This window comes from Delphinus delphis, chromosome 20 (assembly GCF_949987515.2).
Source record: "Delphinus delphis chromosome 20, mDelDel1.2, whole genome shotgun sequence".
Lineage (NCBI taxonomy): Eukaryota > Metazoa > Chordata > Mammalia > Artiodactyla > Delphinidae > Delphinus > Delphinus delphis.
Genome location: NC_082702.1, coordinates 14,625,278 through 14,644,257, shown reverse-complemented (window position 1 = coordinate 14,644,257; position 18,980 = coordinate 14,625,278). Strand labels below are relative to the sequence as shown.

Here is an 18,980-nt window from a genome sequence, read left to right as displayed (position 1 = left end):
ACAGACATATTTGGAACATTCCACCCAACAACAGCAGATACACATTTTTCTGAAGTGCACATGGAACATTCTCCAGGATCATAAAGTAATTCTCATTTTAAACAACTGAAAGCATACCAAGTATCTAACTAATATGAAACAAGGTTAGAAGTCAATGTTAGAAAGAAAATTGAAAATTTTGCAAATATGTGGGAATTAAACAACATACTCTTTAAATGACCGATTGGTCAAAGAAGAAATCACTGGTGAAATTAGCAAATACTATGAGTTGAAGGAAAATAAAAACACAACATACCAAAACTTATGAGATTCAATGAAAGCAGTTCCCAGAGGGAAGTGTACAGCTATAAATACCTATATTAAAAAGGAAAAAAATCTTAACCTAACTTTACATCTTAAGGAACTAGAAAAGAGGAGCACACTAAACCCAAAACCAGCAGAAGGAAGAAAATACGGACAAAAGCAGATACAAAGAATAAATGAAATTTAAAAATAGAATCAGTGAAACCAGAAGTTGGTTATTTGAATAGACCAAAATTGACAAACCTTTAGATTTGTCTAAAGTGGGGACATTACAAACCTTACAGAAATTTAAAGAATTATAAAAGAATACTACAAATAATTGTACACCAACAAATTAAATAATGTAGATAAAATGCAAAATCTATAGACACAAATTACTGAAATTGACTCAATAAGAAATTGAGAATTGCAACAGACCTGTAACAGGTAAGGAGGTTGAATCAGTAGTTCAAGACCTTCAAGTAAGAAAAGTCCAGGTCCAGGTGGCTTCACCAGTGAATTTAAACTTTTAAAGAAGGAGTAACACCAATCCTATTCAAACTCTTCTGAAAAATAGGAGAGAATTATCCCTAACACATTCTATGAAGCCAGCATTATCCTAATATAAAGCCAGACAAAAATACCACTAGAAATGAAAACCACATATAAATACCTCTCATGGATATAGGTACAAAAATCTTCAACAAAATATTATCAAACCAAATCTGACAGTACATTAAAAGGATTGCACAGCTTGACTAAGTGGGATTTATTCCAGGAATACAAAGATGCTTCAACATAAGAAAATAAACGAAGTTAATACACTTCATTAATAAAGCAAAGGCCAAAAAAACCCAACATGATCATCTCAATTGATGCAGAAAGGGCACTTGAAAAAATTAAACAGACTTTCAGGTTAAAAATGCTCAGCAAACTAGGAATAGAAGGGAATTTCCTTAACATGATAAAGGGCATTTATGAAAAACACACAGCTAACATCATCCCCAATGGTGAACATCTGAAATCTTTTTCCTTAACACCAGGAACAAGACAAGAATATCTGATTTCACCATTGGTATTCAACATTGTACTGGAAGTCCTAGCCAGAGAAATTAGTCAAGAAAAATAAAAGGCATCCAAATTCTAAAGGAAGAACTAAACTATCTCTATTTGCAGATGACATGATTCTATACATAGAAAATCCCAAAATGTCCACAGGAAAAAACTGGAGCTAATAAATTTAGTAAAATTATAGGGTACAGGATCAGCACAAAAAAAAATTGTTTTTCTATACACTAGCAATCAACAATACAAAAGGAAGTAAGAAAATTCTATTTATAATAGCATCAAAAAGAATAAAATATGTGGGAATAAATTTAACCACGGGAGTGAAAGACCTGTACACTAAAAACTACAAAACATTGCTGAGCAAAATTAAAGACATTATTAAATGGAAGGACATTCCATTTTCATCAATTGGAAAATGTAATAGTGTTGTATTACTCTACTAGGTCTGCCTAGTACCACAGACTGGATGGCTTAAACAACAGAAATTTATTTCTCACAGTTCTGGAGGCTGGATATTCAAGATCAAGCTGTTTGCAGATTTGATGTCTCCTGAGGCCTCTCTCCTTGACCTGCAGATGGCCTTTTCTCTGTACATGCACATTCCTGGTATTTCTTCCTCTTCTTAAAGAACAAAATTCGTATTGGATTAGGGTCCCACTCTTATGGCATCATTTAACCTTAATTGGCTCCTTAAAGGCCCTATCTCCAAATATAGTCCCATTGTGGGTTAGGGCTTCAACACAGGAATTTGGGGACACAATTCAGTCCATAACAACTAGTAAGATGGCAGTAATCCTCGAAGTAATTTACAGATTCAGTGCAATCCCTATCAAAATTCTAATACTTTTTTTTCAGATTGGGAAATCTGATCCTCCAATTTATATGAAATTTCAAGGGTCCCCAAATAGTCAAAACAACACTGAAAAACAAAATTGGAAGACTCACACTTTCCAATTTCAAAAACTACTTCAAAGCTAGAGTAATCAAAACAATGTGGTACTTACATAAGGGCAGACATATAGATCAATGGGATAGAGTTGAGTCTAGAAATAAACCCAAATATCCATAGCCAATTGATTTTTGGCAAGGGTGCCAAGAAAATTCAATGGGGTACAAATAGTTTCTTCAAGAAATCTGCTGGGACTACTGGTTAACTACATGCACAAGAATCAAGGTGAACTCCTGCCTCACTCCGTTTACAAAAATTAACTTGAAATTGAACAATGACCTAAATTTAAGAGTTCAATTATCAAATTCTTAGAAGAAACATAGGAGTAGATCTTCCTGATCTTGAATTTGACAATTAATTTTTAGATTTGACATAAAAAACACAGGAATCAAAAGAAAAGATAAATTGAAATTCACAAAACTATAAACTTTTTCTACAAAAAGACCTTATCAAGAAAGTGAAAAGATAACATATAGAAGAAAATGTTTGTAAATCATGTACCTGTTGGCCATTTGTATCTTCTCTTGAAGAGACAGAAATCCTAACACAACTCTGCTTGCTTGTGGTCTATTTCAATTAAATGTGTGTGTGCATGCACACACACTACCACTCTATTATACTGTCAGATTTTTCTCGGAATTCCATATGTTCTTTTCATACTGTAGATTAGGCCTAAAACTGATTCCTACCTTATCCCCGACTGCCTCAATTCCTGTTTCTCTGCATACTCGATGGGTTAGACCAGCAAAAATCACAAGGCTGACTTCAGTGGTCAGTTTGGATATGTGTCTTAGTATCCCTAATAATGGTGAGACCTTCATGAGCAAGGGACACCTTCGATGGTGCACATGGTTAATGAGAAAATAGCTAGAACTGATAGGGATCTTCATTACTTGGTCTCATCCTGCTCAATAGTTTTTCAACTGTGGTTCCAGGAAGGAAGCTCTAGTTAGATCCCACAGTATTTATCAAGATTCTTCCTGCTGGTAGGAGCAAAGCTCCATCTAAATTACCTTCTCAATTAGGTTATTTGAAACTCAAGTCACTTCAAGGAAAAGAATAGTGGCATTTTCTCTGTAAAGGTGACAATTACTCTAGTAATAGGCTAGTCTCGTCTCTTAAATATTAGCTCTGCATCTTTTTTTGTTGCCTTTTGTATTTTGGGCTTTGTTGATCACTTAACTTTTTCCCATATTCAGTTTTAAAATCCCATTCCAGAAGTTAACTGGCCATTTATCCCAAAGAAAAATGGAAAACATCCAAAGATTAGGAAAAAGGCAAGGATGTCTTCTCTCACCAGTGTATCTGGAAGGCCCAGCCAGTGAAATAAGACCAGAAAAGTAAATAGAAGGCATACAGATTGGAAAGAAAAGCAGCAACAACAACAACAAAATTGTCTCTATTTGCAGATGACGTTGTTTTCTATATAAAGGATGGAAAGGAATCTACAAAACAAAAATATCCCTCTCCTGCCAATGAAACAGCTAAGTTTATATCTAACAATATATGTACAGGAGTTGAAAACCAGAAGACACTGATGAAAAAAATCAAAGATCTAAATAAGTGAAGTGACATATTGTGCTTATGGATTGGAAGTCTCAACACAGTAAAAATTTCAATTTTCTCCCATGTAATATAAAGGTGTACTACAGTTCTTATCAAAATTTAAGCAGCATTTTTGGGAAAAAACCCAGTGAATCTAAAGTTATAAGGAAAAGCAAATGAATTAGGATAAAGCAGTTTTGAAAAAGAAGGATAAAGGGAGAAGAATCACTATTTTGCTACAGTAATCAAGACAGTGTGGTGTTGGTAGGGTGACAGATACATAAATCAATGGAACAGAAGAGTTCAGAAATAGACTCACATGAGTAGGCCACCTGATCTTTTACAAAAGTGCAAAACAATTGAATAGACAAAAGATAATTTTTTTCAACAAATAGTGTTGGAACAATTAGACATCATAAGCAAAAAAAATGAACCTTGACCTAAATCCTATATCTTATACAAATTAACTTAAAATATATCATAGACTAGGTAATATCCACATTAAAACTTTAAAATTTTTGTGCATCCAAAAAACCAATATTTTAATAATGCAAATATTTGACAAATGGTTTGTATACAGAATATAACACTAAAAATAAAAAATTAATTACCCATTAGGGCCACATCCAGTGGCAGTGAGGTAAGTTTTTGTTTGTTTGTTTGTTTGTTTGGCGGTACGTGGGCCTCTCACTGTTGTGGCCTCTCCCGCTGCAGAGCACAGGCTCCGGACGCGCAGGCTCAGTGGCCATGGCTCACGGGCCTAGCCGCTCCGCAGCATGTGGGATCTTCCCGGACCGGGGCACAAACCCTCGTCCCCTGCATCGGCAGGCAGACTCTCAACCACTGTGCCACCAGGGAAGCCCAGTGAGGTAAGTTTGCCTCTGCTTCACCAACAGGGTAGTATCAAGCAGGATGAACTTCCATGGTGGCCCAAAAGCACTGAGGTTGAACTAGGTGATTCCAAGCAGTGCTGCTCAATAATCAGCTTCTCACCCTTCTCAGTGTTATCAGGGCCCAATAGGGAGCTGAACTTTCATCCCCACTTAACAAACTCTAGCAACAAAGGTGGTGCTAGCCAACACCCTTTCCCCACTTTCACCTTCCCCATCTGTTCTAGCTGGGCTGAATGGAGAGCTTAACTTCCACCCCCATCCACTGAAAATGAGGCAGATGGCCGTGTTCCACTTTTGCTGGGGTGGAGACTGTGGGGCCTAGTAGGGTGCTGAACACCTACCCCAACCTGGACTTCTAAGCTATACCTAAATAGAGTAACTGCCTGCATAAAGGAAGGATCTAGAGTCTAACAACACAACACCCAAAATGTCCAGAATAGAACTGAAGATCATTAATTGTATCAAAACACAGGAAAATCTCAAACTGAATGAAAAGACAATCAAGAGACATCAACACCAAGATAATTTAATCTGACTAGAAATTTAAAACAGCAATCATAGAAATGCTTCAATGAACAAATTATGTACACACTTGAAACAAATAAAAAAATAGAAAATCTTAGCAAAGAAAGGGAGACTATAAAAAACAAAATGGATTTTTTGGGGGGGGGGCTCTGTTGGGTCTTTGTTGCTGTGCTCGGGCTTTCTCTAGTTGCGGCGAGCGGGGGCTACTCTTCATTGTGGTGCGTAAGCTTCTCATTGTGGTGGCTTTTTGTGGTGCATGGGCTGTAGGGCACACAGTCTTCAGTAGTTGTGCACATGGGCTCAGTAGTTGTGGCTCGTGGGCTCTAGAGTGCAGGCTCAGTAGTTGTGGCGCACAGGCTTAGTTGTTCTGTGGCATGTGGGATCTTCCTGGACCAGGGATTGAACCTGTGTCCCCTGCATTGGCAGGTGGGTTCTTAACCACTGCACCACCAGGGAAGTCCCCAAAATGGAATATTTTAAACTAAAAAATACAGTAGCCAAAGTAAAAGACTCAATGGATGTGCTCAAGAACAGAATGGAGGGGAGAGAGGAAATTATCAATGAACTTATAGAACAAGAGAAATTACCCAATATGAACAACAGAGAGGGAAAATATGCTGAATCCTAGAAGGAAAGGGGAAAGTCAGGCTGAAAAGGCATTCAAAGAAATGGCAGAAAATTCCTCAATTTTGGCAATAAACATAAGCCTACAGATTCAAGAAACTAAGCAAACCCCAAACAGGATAAACCCAAAGAAATCCATGCCAAGACACATCATAATAAAAATTCAGAAAACTAAAAACGAGAAAAAAAATGAAAGTAGCATGAGTAATGATACATTACTTGCAGAGGAACAATGATTTAAATGACAGATTTCTGATCAGAAAACATGACGGCCAGAAGGAAGTAGCACATTTTTCAAGTGCTGAAAGAACTGTCAATCCAGAACTCTATACCAGCAAAAAATATTCTTCATGAATGAAGGTGAAATGAAGACATGCTCAGATGAAGGAAAACTAAGAATCTGTCAGGAGATCTATTCTAAGGAAGTTCTTCAAGCAGAAGAGAAATGAAGGAAATGTGGAACATCAGGAGTGAGGAAAGAACATAAAGTAAAAATATGGGTACATTTAATAGATTATCTTTCTCCCGTTGAGTTTCCAAAATTATGTTAGATGGTTGAATCAAAAATGGCTACATTATCTCATGTAGTTCTTAAGGTATATAGAGGAAATATTTAAGATAACTATGCAATAAAGTGGGGGTAAATTAAAGGAGCTCAGTTGAGATAAGGTTTTGAACTGGCTCAATGCTAACAAAAGTAGACTGTGGTGAGTTACATATGTATAATGTAATACCTAGGGCAGCTACTAAAAAATTATACAAAGAAATGTACTTAAGAACTCTATAGATAAGTCAAAGTAGAATTCTAAAAAATGCTCAAATAACCCACAGTAAGACATGAAAAGTGAAACAGAGGAACAAAAAAACAGAACAACGTGGCAGAGAATGTTCACAGCAGATTTGTAATAACCCCAAATTGGAAACAATTCAAATGTCTTTCAATGGCTGAATGTTTAGAGAAACCATGGAATATCGATACCATAAAAAACTACTCAGAAATTGCCCCAAAAAGAACAAATTATTGTACCTGTAACAAGTGGAATTGATCTCAGGAGAATTATCTTGAGTGAAAAAAGCCAATCTTAGAAGGTTATATAGTGATTACATTTATAGAGTACTCCTATATGAAGAAATTATGGAGAATAGATTAGTGGTTGGCAGGGATTAGGAGTGGGGAACAGGGGGAGGAAAGAAGGATGGTTGTGACTACAAAGGGATAGAACAAGGGATCTTTGTGGTGTTTCAAGTTCTATATCTTGATTGTGGTGGTAGTTACAAAAATTTACACTAGATAAAATGGTATAGAACTAGAGATACACATACAGAAGTGCATGTATCAGTGAAATCTGATAAGGCCTGTGAATCACACTAGTGTCAAATATGATATATAACTATAATTACATAAAACATTACCATTAGGGGAAAGTGGATATAGAGTACACAGAGTAGTCTAGGTTATTATTTCTTCAACTTCTATAAATCTATAATTATTTCTAAATAAAAACATTTTTTGAAAGTCCCAGTAGAAAAAATAGACAAAATACATGAATGGGCTATTCACAGGAAAGGAAATTTGAGTTCTATAAATATTTGAAAGGCCTGAGTATAAAACAGCTGTGGTATAGGAAGAAGTGAACTTTCACATCCACTGAGCTCTTACCTGACACATAAAAATCACCAGCATTTGAATTCCCATGTAAGGATCTAGAAACCAAAGAAAGAGTCGTTGAAATACATTGAAACTGCTTCTGCTCTGATACAGGTAACTATCCTTGGCTTGATATTTTACATTAACATTTTACAGTATGCATGAATGGTCTTTATCCCTCAGTTTGAACCAACCCAAATGCAGATGACTTTTTGTTCCAAATGGAGAGTCAGTTACCCCAACAACTGAATATTTCTTTTGTTTCTTCACTGCTTTCAAATAGGGAAGAACTTGTGTTTAAAAATGAAAAATTTTAAAATTGGTCTCAAACAAAGGCTATTTTATACTTCTGATGTGTGTATCCTAATTAACATTATGAGGAGAGGGTAAGCAAAATATTATCTTAATTCAGTTTGGTTTATGTATTATTAAAGATACTTTCTATAAATGTTAGTATCTGATCAAAGATAAGAATCCATTTTAAAATTGTTTCTATAGGTCCAGGTTTTCTCTATCCATTTGATTTTTAAAAAAATAAATGTATTTATTTTTTTGGCTGTGTTGGGTCTTCGTTGCTGCATGTGGGCTTTCTCTAGTTGTGGCAAGCAGGGGCTACTTTTTGTTGCGGTGTGTGGGCTTCTCGTTGAGGTGGCTTCTCTTGTTGTGGAGCACAGGCTCTAGGTACATGGGCTTCAGTAGTTGTGGCACACAGGCTTAGTTGCTCCATGGCATGTGGGATCATCCCAGATCAGGGATCGACCCCGTGTCCCCTGCATTGGCAGGCAGATTCTTAGCCACTGCACCACCAGGGAAGTCCCTATCCATTTGATTCTTATTTTAGAGAAACAAGAAAATAAAGACAGGCAAGAGAGAATAAAAAAACAAAACCTACAACATAATTTTGACAACCAGATTTGTTACTACTGTCATATTTACTTTCATTCTTTTATTAAAGAAATATTACAGATAAATATAACAAGTGCCTTCACTTCCTAAAAGGCAATCAATGTCATATATGTATCCATGATCAATACACAGTACTGTTCTTTGCATTGTTTTATTAAATTTATAGAAATGTTATGTTTCATTGTACATTTTGCTTTTTTCTGTCAATATTATGTAATCTATCCATGTAATAATATATCAAATTTGTATCTTTAAATATTGTGTTCTATCATACAAATAATCACATTGTATCAATCTATTCCTCTACTAATGGAAATGTATGTTCTTTTCAATTTAGAGTAATACAAACCATGATGCAGTGAACATAAAGAGATGCATGAACACATGCATCTCTGTGCATATATGTGGGTGCCTCTGAAGCCAATACACCAAAATAGAATTGAATGTTCCATATTTATGTGTTTTTAAAGAAATCCTGTTACTCTAAAGTAGTAAATATAGTCTATTTTTTCATTATATAGAATTTTGCTTTTTATATTCTAGTCTTCAATCTGGGTTTTATTTTTGTATATGGTATAAAGAACTAACATTTTTTGTTCATATGAATCTTCCATTTATTGAATAGGCCATCCTTTTTCCAATGATTTCAACAGCACTATAATACACAAAATTCCCATGTCTTTCCTCCAGTCTTCAATTTGTTTCCACTGATTTATTTCCTCATAAAGAACACACTGTTTAAATGCTATGAGCTTTGAATAAATATGCAATGATATCTAGTAGTCTATCTTCTCTTTTGTTTTTCATGTTTGTTTCAGCTATTTGTGGCCCTTTACATTCCCATATAAAATATTGAATCAGTTCATGAAATTCTTAAAATATAACTAACTGGTAAAAACTTTGAGTGGAAGTACTTTAAACTTAGTGATTTGTGAGACAATTTATATTTTTTTTACCATGTCAAGTCTTTTCAGAAAATGTTATTTTTCTCAGAATTTCAAATGTGAGCTTTTGTGACCTTCAAAATGTTTTATAACTTTATATATGTCTTGTAATTCATTATTGTTTATTCTCAGGTATTTTATATCAAGCTATTTTCTAATTAACTATTCTAGTATGAGAGGTTATTTTAAGAGGTTTTTTTTTTTTTCTCCAATCTTCTTTTTCTTGGTTAAGAGATTGGCTAGGAGCTCAAGTATCATGCTGGCATGCTGATGAAAATATCTTATTTCAGGTTTTAAAGATAATGCTGGATAAATATCATCATTAGATAAGATATCTGCTGAAGATTTTTGACAATCAGCTTTCTCATTATACAATTTGTCACCTTGGTAAGAACTGTGTCACAAATGTGACTTCTTCAAACAGCTTTCCCACATTCACAGTTTTCTGCTCTAGATCCGATAATGTACTGTGCAAGGAGGTGCTAATTCCTTCCAAAGGCTTTTCCATATTCACAAGATTCATAGTTTCTATTCCTAATGAGTATGAATTCTCTGGTGTCTAACAAGGTGTGACTTTTGGCTGAAAGCCTTACCACACTCATTACAATGATAAGGCTTCTCACCTGTATGTTTTCTCATATGAAGTGTAAGAGATGAGATTTGAGAAAAGGCTTTTCCACATTTACTACAGTCAAAGGGTTTCTCACCTGTATGACCTCGTATATGTATAGTAAGGGAGGAACTTTGGGAGAAAGCTTTTCCACATTTATTACATTCATAAGGTTTCTCACCTGTATGACCTCTCATATGTACAATAAGGGAAGTTCTTTGAGAGAAAGCTTTTCCACATTCATTACATACATAGGGTTTCTCACCTGTATGACTTCTCATATGTAAATTAAGCAATGAGCACTGAGAGAAAGCTTTCCCACATTTATCACATTCATAAGGCTTTTCCCCTGTGTGACTTCTCAGATGAAGAGTAAGGGAAGCAATTTGAGAGAAGGCTTTACCACATTCATTACAATCATAAGGTTTCTCTCCAGTGTGAACTTTCTGATGTGTAATAAAGTTTTGCTTTTGGCTGAAGGCTTTACCACATTCATTACATTCATAGGGTTTCTCTCCAGAATGAATTTTTTCATGAGCAATGAGATTTGATTTCTGGCTAAAGGCTTTGCCACATTCCTTACATATATAGGGTTTTTCTCCAGTATGAATTCTCTGGTGTCTAACAAGATTTGACATCTGAATGAAAGCTTTCCCACATTCATTACATTCATAAGGCTTCTCTCTAGTATGAATCTTCTGGTGTGTAATGAAGTTCTTTTTGTGGCTGAAGGCTTTTCTACATTCCTTACATTCATAAGGTTTCTCACCAGTATGACTTCTCATATGTACAGTAAGGGCTGAGCTTTGAGAGAAGGATTTTCCACATTCATTACATTCATAAGGTTTCTCACCTGTATGAATTCTCACATGTATAATAAGCATGGAAAACTGAGAGAAGGCTTTTCCACATTTATCGCATTTATAAGGTTTCTCTCCTGTATGACTTCTCATATGAAGAGCAAGAGATGCTATTCGAGGGAAGGCTTTACCACATTCATTACATGCATAAGGTTTCTCCCCAGTATGAACTTTCTGATGTGCAATGAGGCTTTGCTTCTGGCTGAATGCTTTTCCACACTCATTACATTCATAAGGTTTCTCTCCAGTATGAATTTTTTCATGATCAATGAGATTTGATTTCTGGCTGAAGGATTTCCCACACTCCTTACATGCATAGGGTTTCTCTCCAGTATGGATTCTTTGATGTCTAATGAGATTTGACATTTTAATGAAAGCTTTTCCACATTCATTACATTCATAAGACTGCTCCCTACTGTGGATTTTATGATGTTTAATGAGTTTTTCCTTTTGGCTGAAGGCTTTTCTACATTTTTTACATTCATAGGGTTTCTCTCCAGTATGAATTCTCAGGTGTCTTATGAGGTCCAAAGTTTGATCAAAACCTTTTCCACAATGATTACACTTAAAGGGGGTTACTACAAGATGGGATAAGCTATTGCCAAATGATTTCATAGGTTCATTATATTCACAATGTTCTTTTCTTATAAGGATTCTCTCATTATTATAATAGTTGAAATTATTATGTTCTAAACACTTTCCAAATAAGTCATATTTGTAGAGATTGTGACTGGAAGGAAAAAAGTCTGAGTTTGGAGAAAATGCATTTGCAAATTTCTTATGACATTCATTCACTTTTTCTTCAGTCAGTGTTTTTGTGAATTTATCTTCAAGTTGTGTCAAAAGTCTGTCCTGGATTTTCTGATGCTCATCCATCCCCCATATTTCTCCTAAAACAAATTGCAAATAAATATCACTTGTAAATTTTTCCAATATTATATCAAAAAAAATTTTTTTAATATACTAGTATGGGATTGGTTCTTAGCTTATCGCCTAGTGTCTTATTAAGCAAATTCCAGGTACATATATCTCCTATTTCCTAAGCTTTAGGAAATTCCAGGAAAGGAAATATCAGTAGAGACAGATATTTATGAATATAAATAGCTTTGACTGCTTTTAAATGGGATCTGAAAGAAAAAAGGTAAACTGTTGGATAAATAAGAGGGAGAATTCAGAATGTACAAATAAAGTAAGAAGAAATAGCGATAGAGAAAAAGACAAAAACAGGAAGCTAAAAAATCATAAAAGTACTTCACAGGACTCCATTTAAATAAACTTTTATAAACTTTTTGACATAATTTTCTGGAAAATATAAATTACCAAAACTGACTCTATAAGATGGAGAAAACAAATACCAATTTCCACAAAATAAACAGAAAAATATGAAAAGAAATACCCCAAAACAAAACAAATAGAAAAGGCCCAGAGATATTATCATGGGAATTTAAACAAACACCTAAGGGACAGCTGTCATGCTGTACAAAATATTATGAAAGAAAAAAGAATTCCCATTTTTTTATGTGTGAGACAAACATAATATTAACATCAACACCTGATAAAGATGACAACCAAAAAAGCAAACTATACACCAATTTCATTTTTGAATATCAATGCAAAAACTCTACATATCAAAATGACCCAGAAGAAAAAAAAAGTGACCCAAAAGCACATTAAATATAAGACATATATATGTTGTTTTTTCCAGGAATATAAGTATGTTTCAATATTAGGAAATCTATTACTATAAGTAAATACATTAATAGGTCAAAAGTGAAAAATCAAGTAATCATTCCAAAGATATTAAAAAGATGATAAAATTCAGCACCTATTTTCCATAAAAATCACTTTATAAAATGGGAACAGACACTTATTTAACTTGAGAAAAAGCACAGTATAACTTAAACCCTGGCACTGTTCTTAATGGGAAAAATCCCAAAGCATTCACATTAAAGTCAGGAATACGAAAAAGATAAGTACTATCACAACTATTATTACAGTACAGGGTAGTGTATTAAATAAGAGAAAGAAATGAGGTATAAAAACTTGGAAAGGAAAGGTAAAGTTAACATTATTTGTCAATACTAAAGCTGTTAACTTGCAAAATTGATCCACCTGAAAAATTATAAAAAGTAAAAAATTAAATTCACTATATATAGTAAATTAATATTCACTTTCAGTAACCTTCATATATACAAACAACTATTTGGAAAATATAGCAAAAGACTACACTTACAATGACAACAAAAATATGAAAAATCTGGGAATAAATTTAATAAGAAATGTCTAAAAATTATAAGAAAACTTTAAAATGCACACACAGATTTGAACAAATGAAAGTGTTATAGGTTGAATTGTGTGTTCCCCCTTTAAAATATATGTTTAAGCCCTAACCCCCAGTACCTCAGAACATGAAGTTATTTGAAAATAAGGTCATTGCAGATGTAGTTAGTTAAGATGAGGTTGTACTGGAGTAAGGTAAGCCCCTAATCTAATATGACTGGTGTTCTTATAAAAAGAATGCCACATGAAGAGACAGAACACAGGGAGAACACTATGTGAAGATAAAGACACAAATTGGAGTTATGTTACCACAAACCAAAGAATGTCTGGGGATACCAGAAGCTGAAAGATACACGGAATCTTCTCCTGTAGGTTTCAGAAGGAACATTGCTCTACTTACACCTTGATTGTGTATTTCTAGCCTCTACTTCATTATGGCAGCTCTAGGAAACTAAGACAAAAGGTGTATCACATTCCTGGAAAAGAATATTCGATAGCAAAAATGGTAATTATTTGCAAGTTAACCTATCAACTTAAAGTGGCTTCAATAAAAATGTTTGAAAATGCAAGTAAATAATAGCTCAAGGGAAAATGATACTAGGGGTTGCCAGCAGAGAAGAAAAATTACTTTTCAATATATATCCTATTGTACTTTAAAAAATTTGTACAAGTATTATATATTTTAAAAAGTGAATAAATAAAATTGTTCTGAACAATACAGTAATTAATAAAATGAGAACAAACAACAGGAAGGTAAAAATTGGATAAAAGAATCAGAATAGGGACTTCCCTGGTGGTCCAATGGGTAAGACTCCGCACTCCCAATGCTGGGGGCCTGAGTTCGATCCCTGGTTGGGGAACTAGATCCTGCATGCATGTTGCAACTAAGAGTCTGCGTGTCACAACTAAGAAGTCCGTATGCTGCAACAAAGAGTCCATGTGCTGCAACAAAGATCCTGCATGCCGCAACTAAGACCCAGCACAGCCAAAGTAAATAAATAAATATTAAAAAAAAAAGAAGAATCGGAATATAAAACTGGAAGAGCCTGCGTAGCATGATTGAAAGGGAAAACAAAGAGTGGGAAATTATGCTTAAATATGGCCTCATAAATACATGAATTTATCTCTGATCCTACACAAAACCACACTAAAATTAGATAAGGAAAGAAAAAGATATAAACTAACAAAGACAAAGACCACTCTTCCACCCTAGAGAAGATGGGAGATTACTCTCTTGAGAAATATAAGCAGAAAGGCTCTAGAGACAAGGACACCAGGCAGAGAAATTCAGAGATAAGGAACTGGCTCAAACGTAGAATAAATGAACGTCTACATACCCAAAGGTGAGACATTCAGTCCCCAGTGGCTGCTTAGCTCTAGGAGAGGAAAATGGAGATTTTTCTCCCTCTCTGCCAGACTGAGAATAAAGTAAAGGAAAAATTCTTGTGAAGCTATAATGCAGGTAAAGTTAGAGACATGGTTGCAGATTATAAATGTAGAAAAGAAGGCAGAATACTAAGCTTAAGCTATTGAGTCCCCTCAGTTCAGGGAAAGAGAAAAGCTCAATTAAGCAAAAGGTGTTGAGAGAAAAGGTAAGATCAGGTCTTTAAGGTACTATCCAAGTAGAAGTGTACAAGAGTTCCAAGGGCAAGATCAAAATATCAAATGTGACAGAAAAGATTCCATGTTTTAAGATGGTGAAATGAAAAAGTATCTGATCTCTTTTCCTCTATACAAACAGGAATGAAAAGTCATTGATTCTTCAATGATCCTAGGTGGTGGCCGTAACCCCAATTATAATAAATGAGTTAGTGTTGACAAATACAGTGAAGGGTGGAATAGGGAAAAAAGGATTCTAAGAGAAGACAGCTGTTCATGCTGATCTTGGGCACAGCAAGCAGCTGACATTGTCAAAATGGATATCACACCTTGAAGGGCAGAATTAATTAACCCATGATTACAACATGGAAATTTGGGAGTAGAGACTGATTACAGGAGACTTGACATCCCAAGGTATGTCAAGGAAGCCAGGACTGAACGAGGAAACACTGTGAAATACTGTCTTTTTAGGAAGAAGTCTGTTGGGGTGAGAGTGTAAGATTCAGAGTTATGAGAAGACTTGCAGCTGCAGTTCCTTTTTGGATGAGAAGAAGTAAAACCTAAACATATTCACACAACCATGCAGAATAAAAGGCTTTAGTATGAAGAACAGATGCATTCCTATACATCAAGAGTCGGCAAACTTTTTCTTAAAGGTCAGATAGTAAATATTTTAGGCTTCGTGGGTCATATAGTCTTTGACACAACTATTCAACTTTGCCTCTGCAATGTGAAAGTATTAATAGTTAAGACGTAAATGATTCATTGTGGCTATATTTCAGTAAAACTTCATTTACTCTAGAAACAAGTGGCTGGCCTACAGGTCATAGTTTGCATATTCCTGCTCTAGATCAGAGAACTTTCTTTCCTTCCCTAACAATATCCTTCTTTAAAAGTCAGGTCAAGGAGGAACTATCCTCACTCATAAATGAGAAGGTACTGGAATCAGATCTCTAAAAAAGTATAAGAGAAAAAAGAAAAGAAACATGAGATAAAGAAAGCAGACAAAAACTTCAAGCTAAGACAATTGACACATAGTAAATGAAAATCTTGATTAAATGTATTGCCATGAATGAAAAAACTTAATGAAAATATCAACTATAAATGAGCTCAAAATAGAAATATAAATGCATGAGGAAGAAACAATGAGAAAACAAAAAGGGCTAAAAAAAAATTAACTAGCAGAACCAAGAAAGAAAGAAAAGAGAAAAATAAAACCATCCAAAATAATGAACACCATGCAAGTGGGGGGAAAAAAGAGAGAAAGGCTACATAAAGACTTTTAGGGACTCCCCTGGTGGTCTAGTGGTTAAGACTTCGCCTTCCAGTGCAGGGGGTGTGGGTTTGATCCCTGGTCAGGGAGCTAAGATTCCCTCATGCCTTGGGGCCAAAAAACCAACAAACAAAACAGAAGCAATACTGTAACAAATTCAATAAAGACTTTAAAAATGGTCATCAAAAAAAAAAACCTTAAAAAATTTAAAGACTTTAAGTATTGAAATTACAGTAAGGTAACCTCATATTGCAAAACAAGATAGTGGATAAAGCATAAATTCTGAAGCATCACTGGGCTGATAGGAAGTAGCATAAATCTCCAAGAACACTGCAATCCTCTCCAACAACCATGCCTGAGCTCCATACACAGAAAAAATGAACAAAATAAAAACAAGTATTAGCCAAAACCAGGTCTGAGAGACAGCAGACCTGAAAGCAACCTGCAAGACAGATCTGTCTTGAGTACCTATGCAAAGCCTTGTTAACTAAAGTATAAGGCTCTTGGGCCATCAATAAAGAAGAGAAGCTCAACTAAGATTCCTACAAAAAGCCAAGACCTTCAAAGAATGTTCAACTGATCCTCACTTGGTAACGCCTCTTGGCACCCACCAGAAGCACATGCAAATCATCTTCAGAGGAAAGTAACCCCAATTTAGGACAACAGGATTAGCACAAATTAAGATTTTAAAAATTTAAGTTTAGGATCAGCAATCATCAACTATGTGAAGAACCAAAATACACTGAGTCCTCAAAAACAAGATATTTAAACCTGAGAACTTAAAATACTGGAACTGTCAGATACTGAATACAAAAGAGCTATGTACAGTATTTTTAAAGAAGCAAAAGATAAAAACACAAAGCTGAAGAAGCCACAGAAATTACTAGGAAGAATCAGAAAGATGTGAGAAGAAAAAAGCATAGCAAAAACAAAAAGAAGAGGAACTTACAAAAATACAAAATACTACTAAAAATTTTTTCAAAGGTGGATGAGTTAAAAAGATGAATAAACATGGTTGAAGAGAGAATTAGCAAACTGGAAGATATATCTGAAGTAATTACTGAGAAGGCAACACAGAGATACAGAGGAAGAAAATAGCAAAAGATATTTAAAAATATGGAGGAAAAAAAGGTCTAGCATCTATCTAATATGACTCTCAGTGGTAGAGTGTGAAGGCAATGAATGAGAGCCAATATTTGATGATGCTAGCTGAGAATGTTGCAGTACTTATGGAAGACATAAATAAGGAGACAACACTATGAATAATTTTATACAAACAGATTTGAAAACACAGATGAAACAAATTGTTAAATATAACAGATGGCCCTGGAACATCAATATATGGTAACTTCTTAAAATACAGAGGAAATTTAAATATTTATGGCAATTTCTTTGTTCAACTCTGTGAAAATTAATTAGAAAACCAGGATTAAAATGGTATCTTTCTGGAAAATTACAGTCTATTATCAAAAACTATTGCCAAGAGAGACAAAAGCATCTATATAGAACAGTTATAAAAGGAACAATGGAGAAGGGCCTCCCTGGTGGCGCAGTGGTTGAGAGTCCGCCTGCCGATGCAGGAGACACAGGTTCGTGCCCTGGTCTGGGAAGATCCCACATGCCGCGGAGTGGCTGGGCCCGTGAGCCATGGCCGCTGAGCCTGCGCGTCCAGAGCCTGTGCTCCGCAACGGGAGAGGCCACAACAGTGAGAGGCCCGCGTACCGCAAAAAAAAAAAAAAAAAAAAAAAGGAACAATGGAGAAAAGCTGTCAAAGAAACTTCCCTCAAAAATCTGCAAGGTCCAAATAGTTCAACAGGTAAGATAAATAAAAATTTTACGGGAGTTTTATGCCAATGCTATATAAATGTTCTAGAACGTGAAGAAAAGCTTCTAAATTTTATTTACAAAACCAATGTAACATTGACTTCAAAGCTTGACAGAGTTAAGATATTTAAATTCATAGCAAAAATGTAAGTATGATTCATTATTAAGAAATATGTAAATAATATTCACCCATATACACAAAAGGAAAAAGAATCATATGATAAATCTCCTGTAAGAAACTGTTGTTATTTTAACTATGTGAACTTTAACGGTGGTAAAAAGTACTTTAAAGAGCAATGAGTGACCGGAAAAAAATACTAGAAAAACAAGAGAAACGGCTAATCACCTTAATATGTTAAGAATTCATATAAATTAAGAACTCAACAGAAAAAAAGGGGCATAAAACACAAACTGTTCATAAAAAAGAAATATAGATAGATTTTAAACATATGAAAAGATGCTTGCCTTCATTTATAATAAACGAAATGCAAATTCAAACTATAGTAAGTTATTTTTCATTTATCAAACTGGCAATGATTTAAGGAATGCTAATAGACTAAGTTGCAGAAATTGTCAGTAGAAGTATAAATTTTGTCTCCTTGAAGAGCAAAAAAAGACATCACAATATCTTTCAAATTAAAAATATATGTATGTATATGTATGCATGTATATATGTGTACGCATTATACATATGTATACACATGTATCACAAACACACAAGCACATGCATATATACGTGACAAATGTAGCAGAAAATGGGAGATAACAGAAAAGTAGCACTGACTTTAAATCTTTATTGAAATAAAAGGATTGTAGTCATTACTGAAGTATGAGAGCAAAAGCTAAATTACAGTGGGAAGTGTGACTATGGGTACAAAATATGATGCTAAAGCATTTACAATGGAAGGAAAAAGAGAAAATAGTAAAGGACTCTAAATGTCAACAAGTTTATTTAAACAACTTCAATTCTGTAAATATCTGAACGTAAAACGAAAGGAGTCTATGTAAAAAGGTGGGCAGAAAGACTAGAATGATTACCAAAGCAAAGCTGGGAATGAATTAGGAAATGTTGATATCTAGCACACAGGTAAGAAAGCTAACTGGTCTTTTAGGTTCTGAGGAAAGAAGTTAAGAATATTATCTAGAAATG

At 34.7% G+C, this 18,980-nt stretch overlaps 1 protein-coding gene across 2 annotated transcripts in view; it reads right to left on the bottom strand.

Annotated features, from left to right (window-relative positions):
- Positions 1–786: 786 nt before the first annotated feature.
- The window catches only part of LOC132416118 (zinc finger protein 569), a 68,423-nt gene continuing 50,229 nt past the window's right edge, over positions 787–18,980 (bottom strand). Inside the window, exons 7-10 of one of the 2 annotated variants that reach the window (XM_069540167.1) lie at positions 10,260–11,744; positions 7,547–7,590; positions 1,848–1,971; positions 787–872 (exon numbers count right to left, since the gene is read on the bottom strand). In XM_069540167.1, the coding sequence (XP_069396268.1) occupies positions 1,873–1,971; positions 7,547–7,590; positions 10,260–11,744 (1,628 nt within the window). In that variant the 3' untranslated portion in view covers positions 787–872; positions 1,848–1,872. Of the gene's footprint in view, positions 873–1,847; positions 1,972–7,546; positions 7,591–8,465; positions 11,745–18,980 lie in introns of those variants that run through there. The other variant, XM_069540166.1, reaches the window with a different exon arrangement.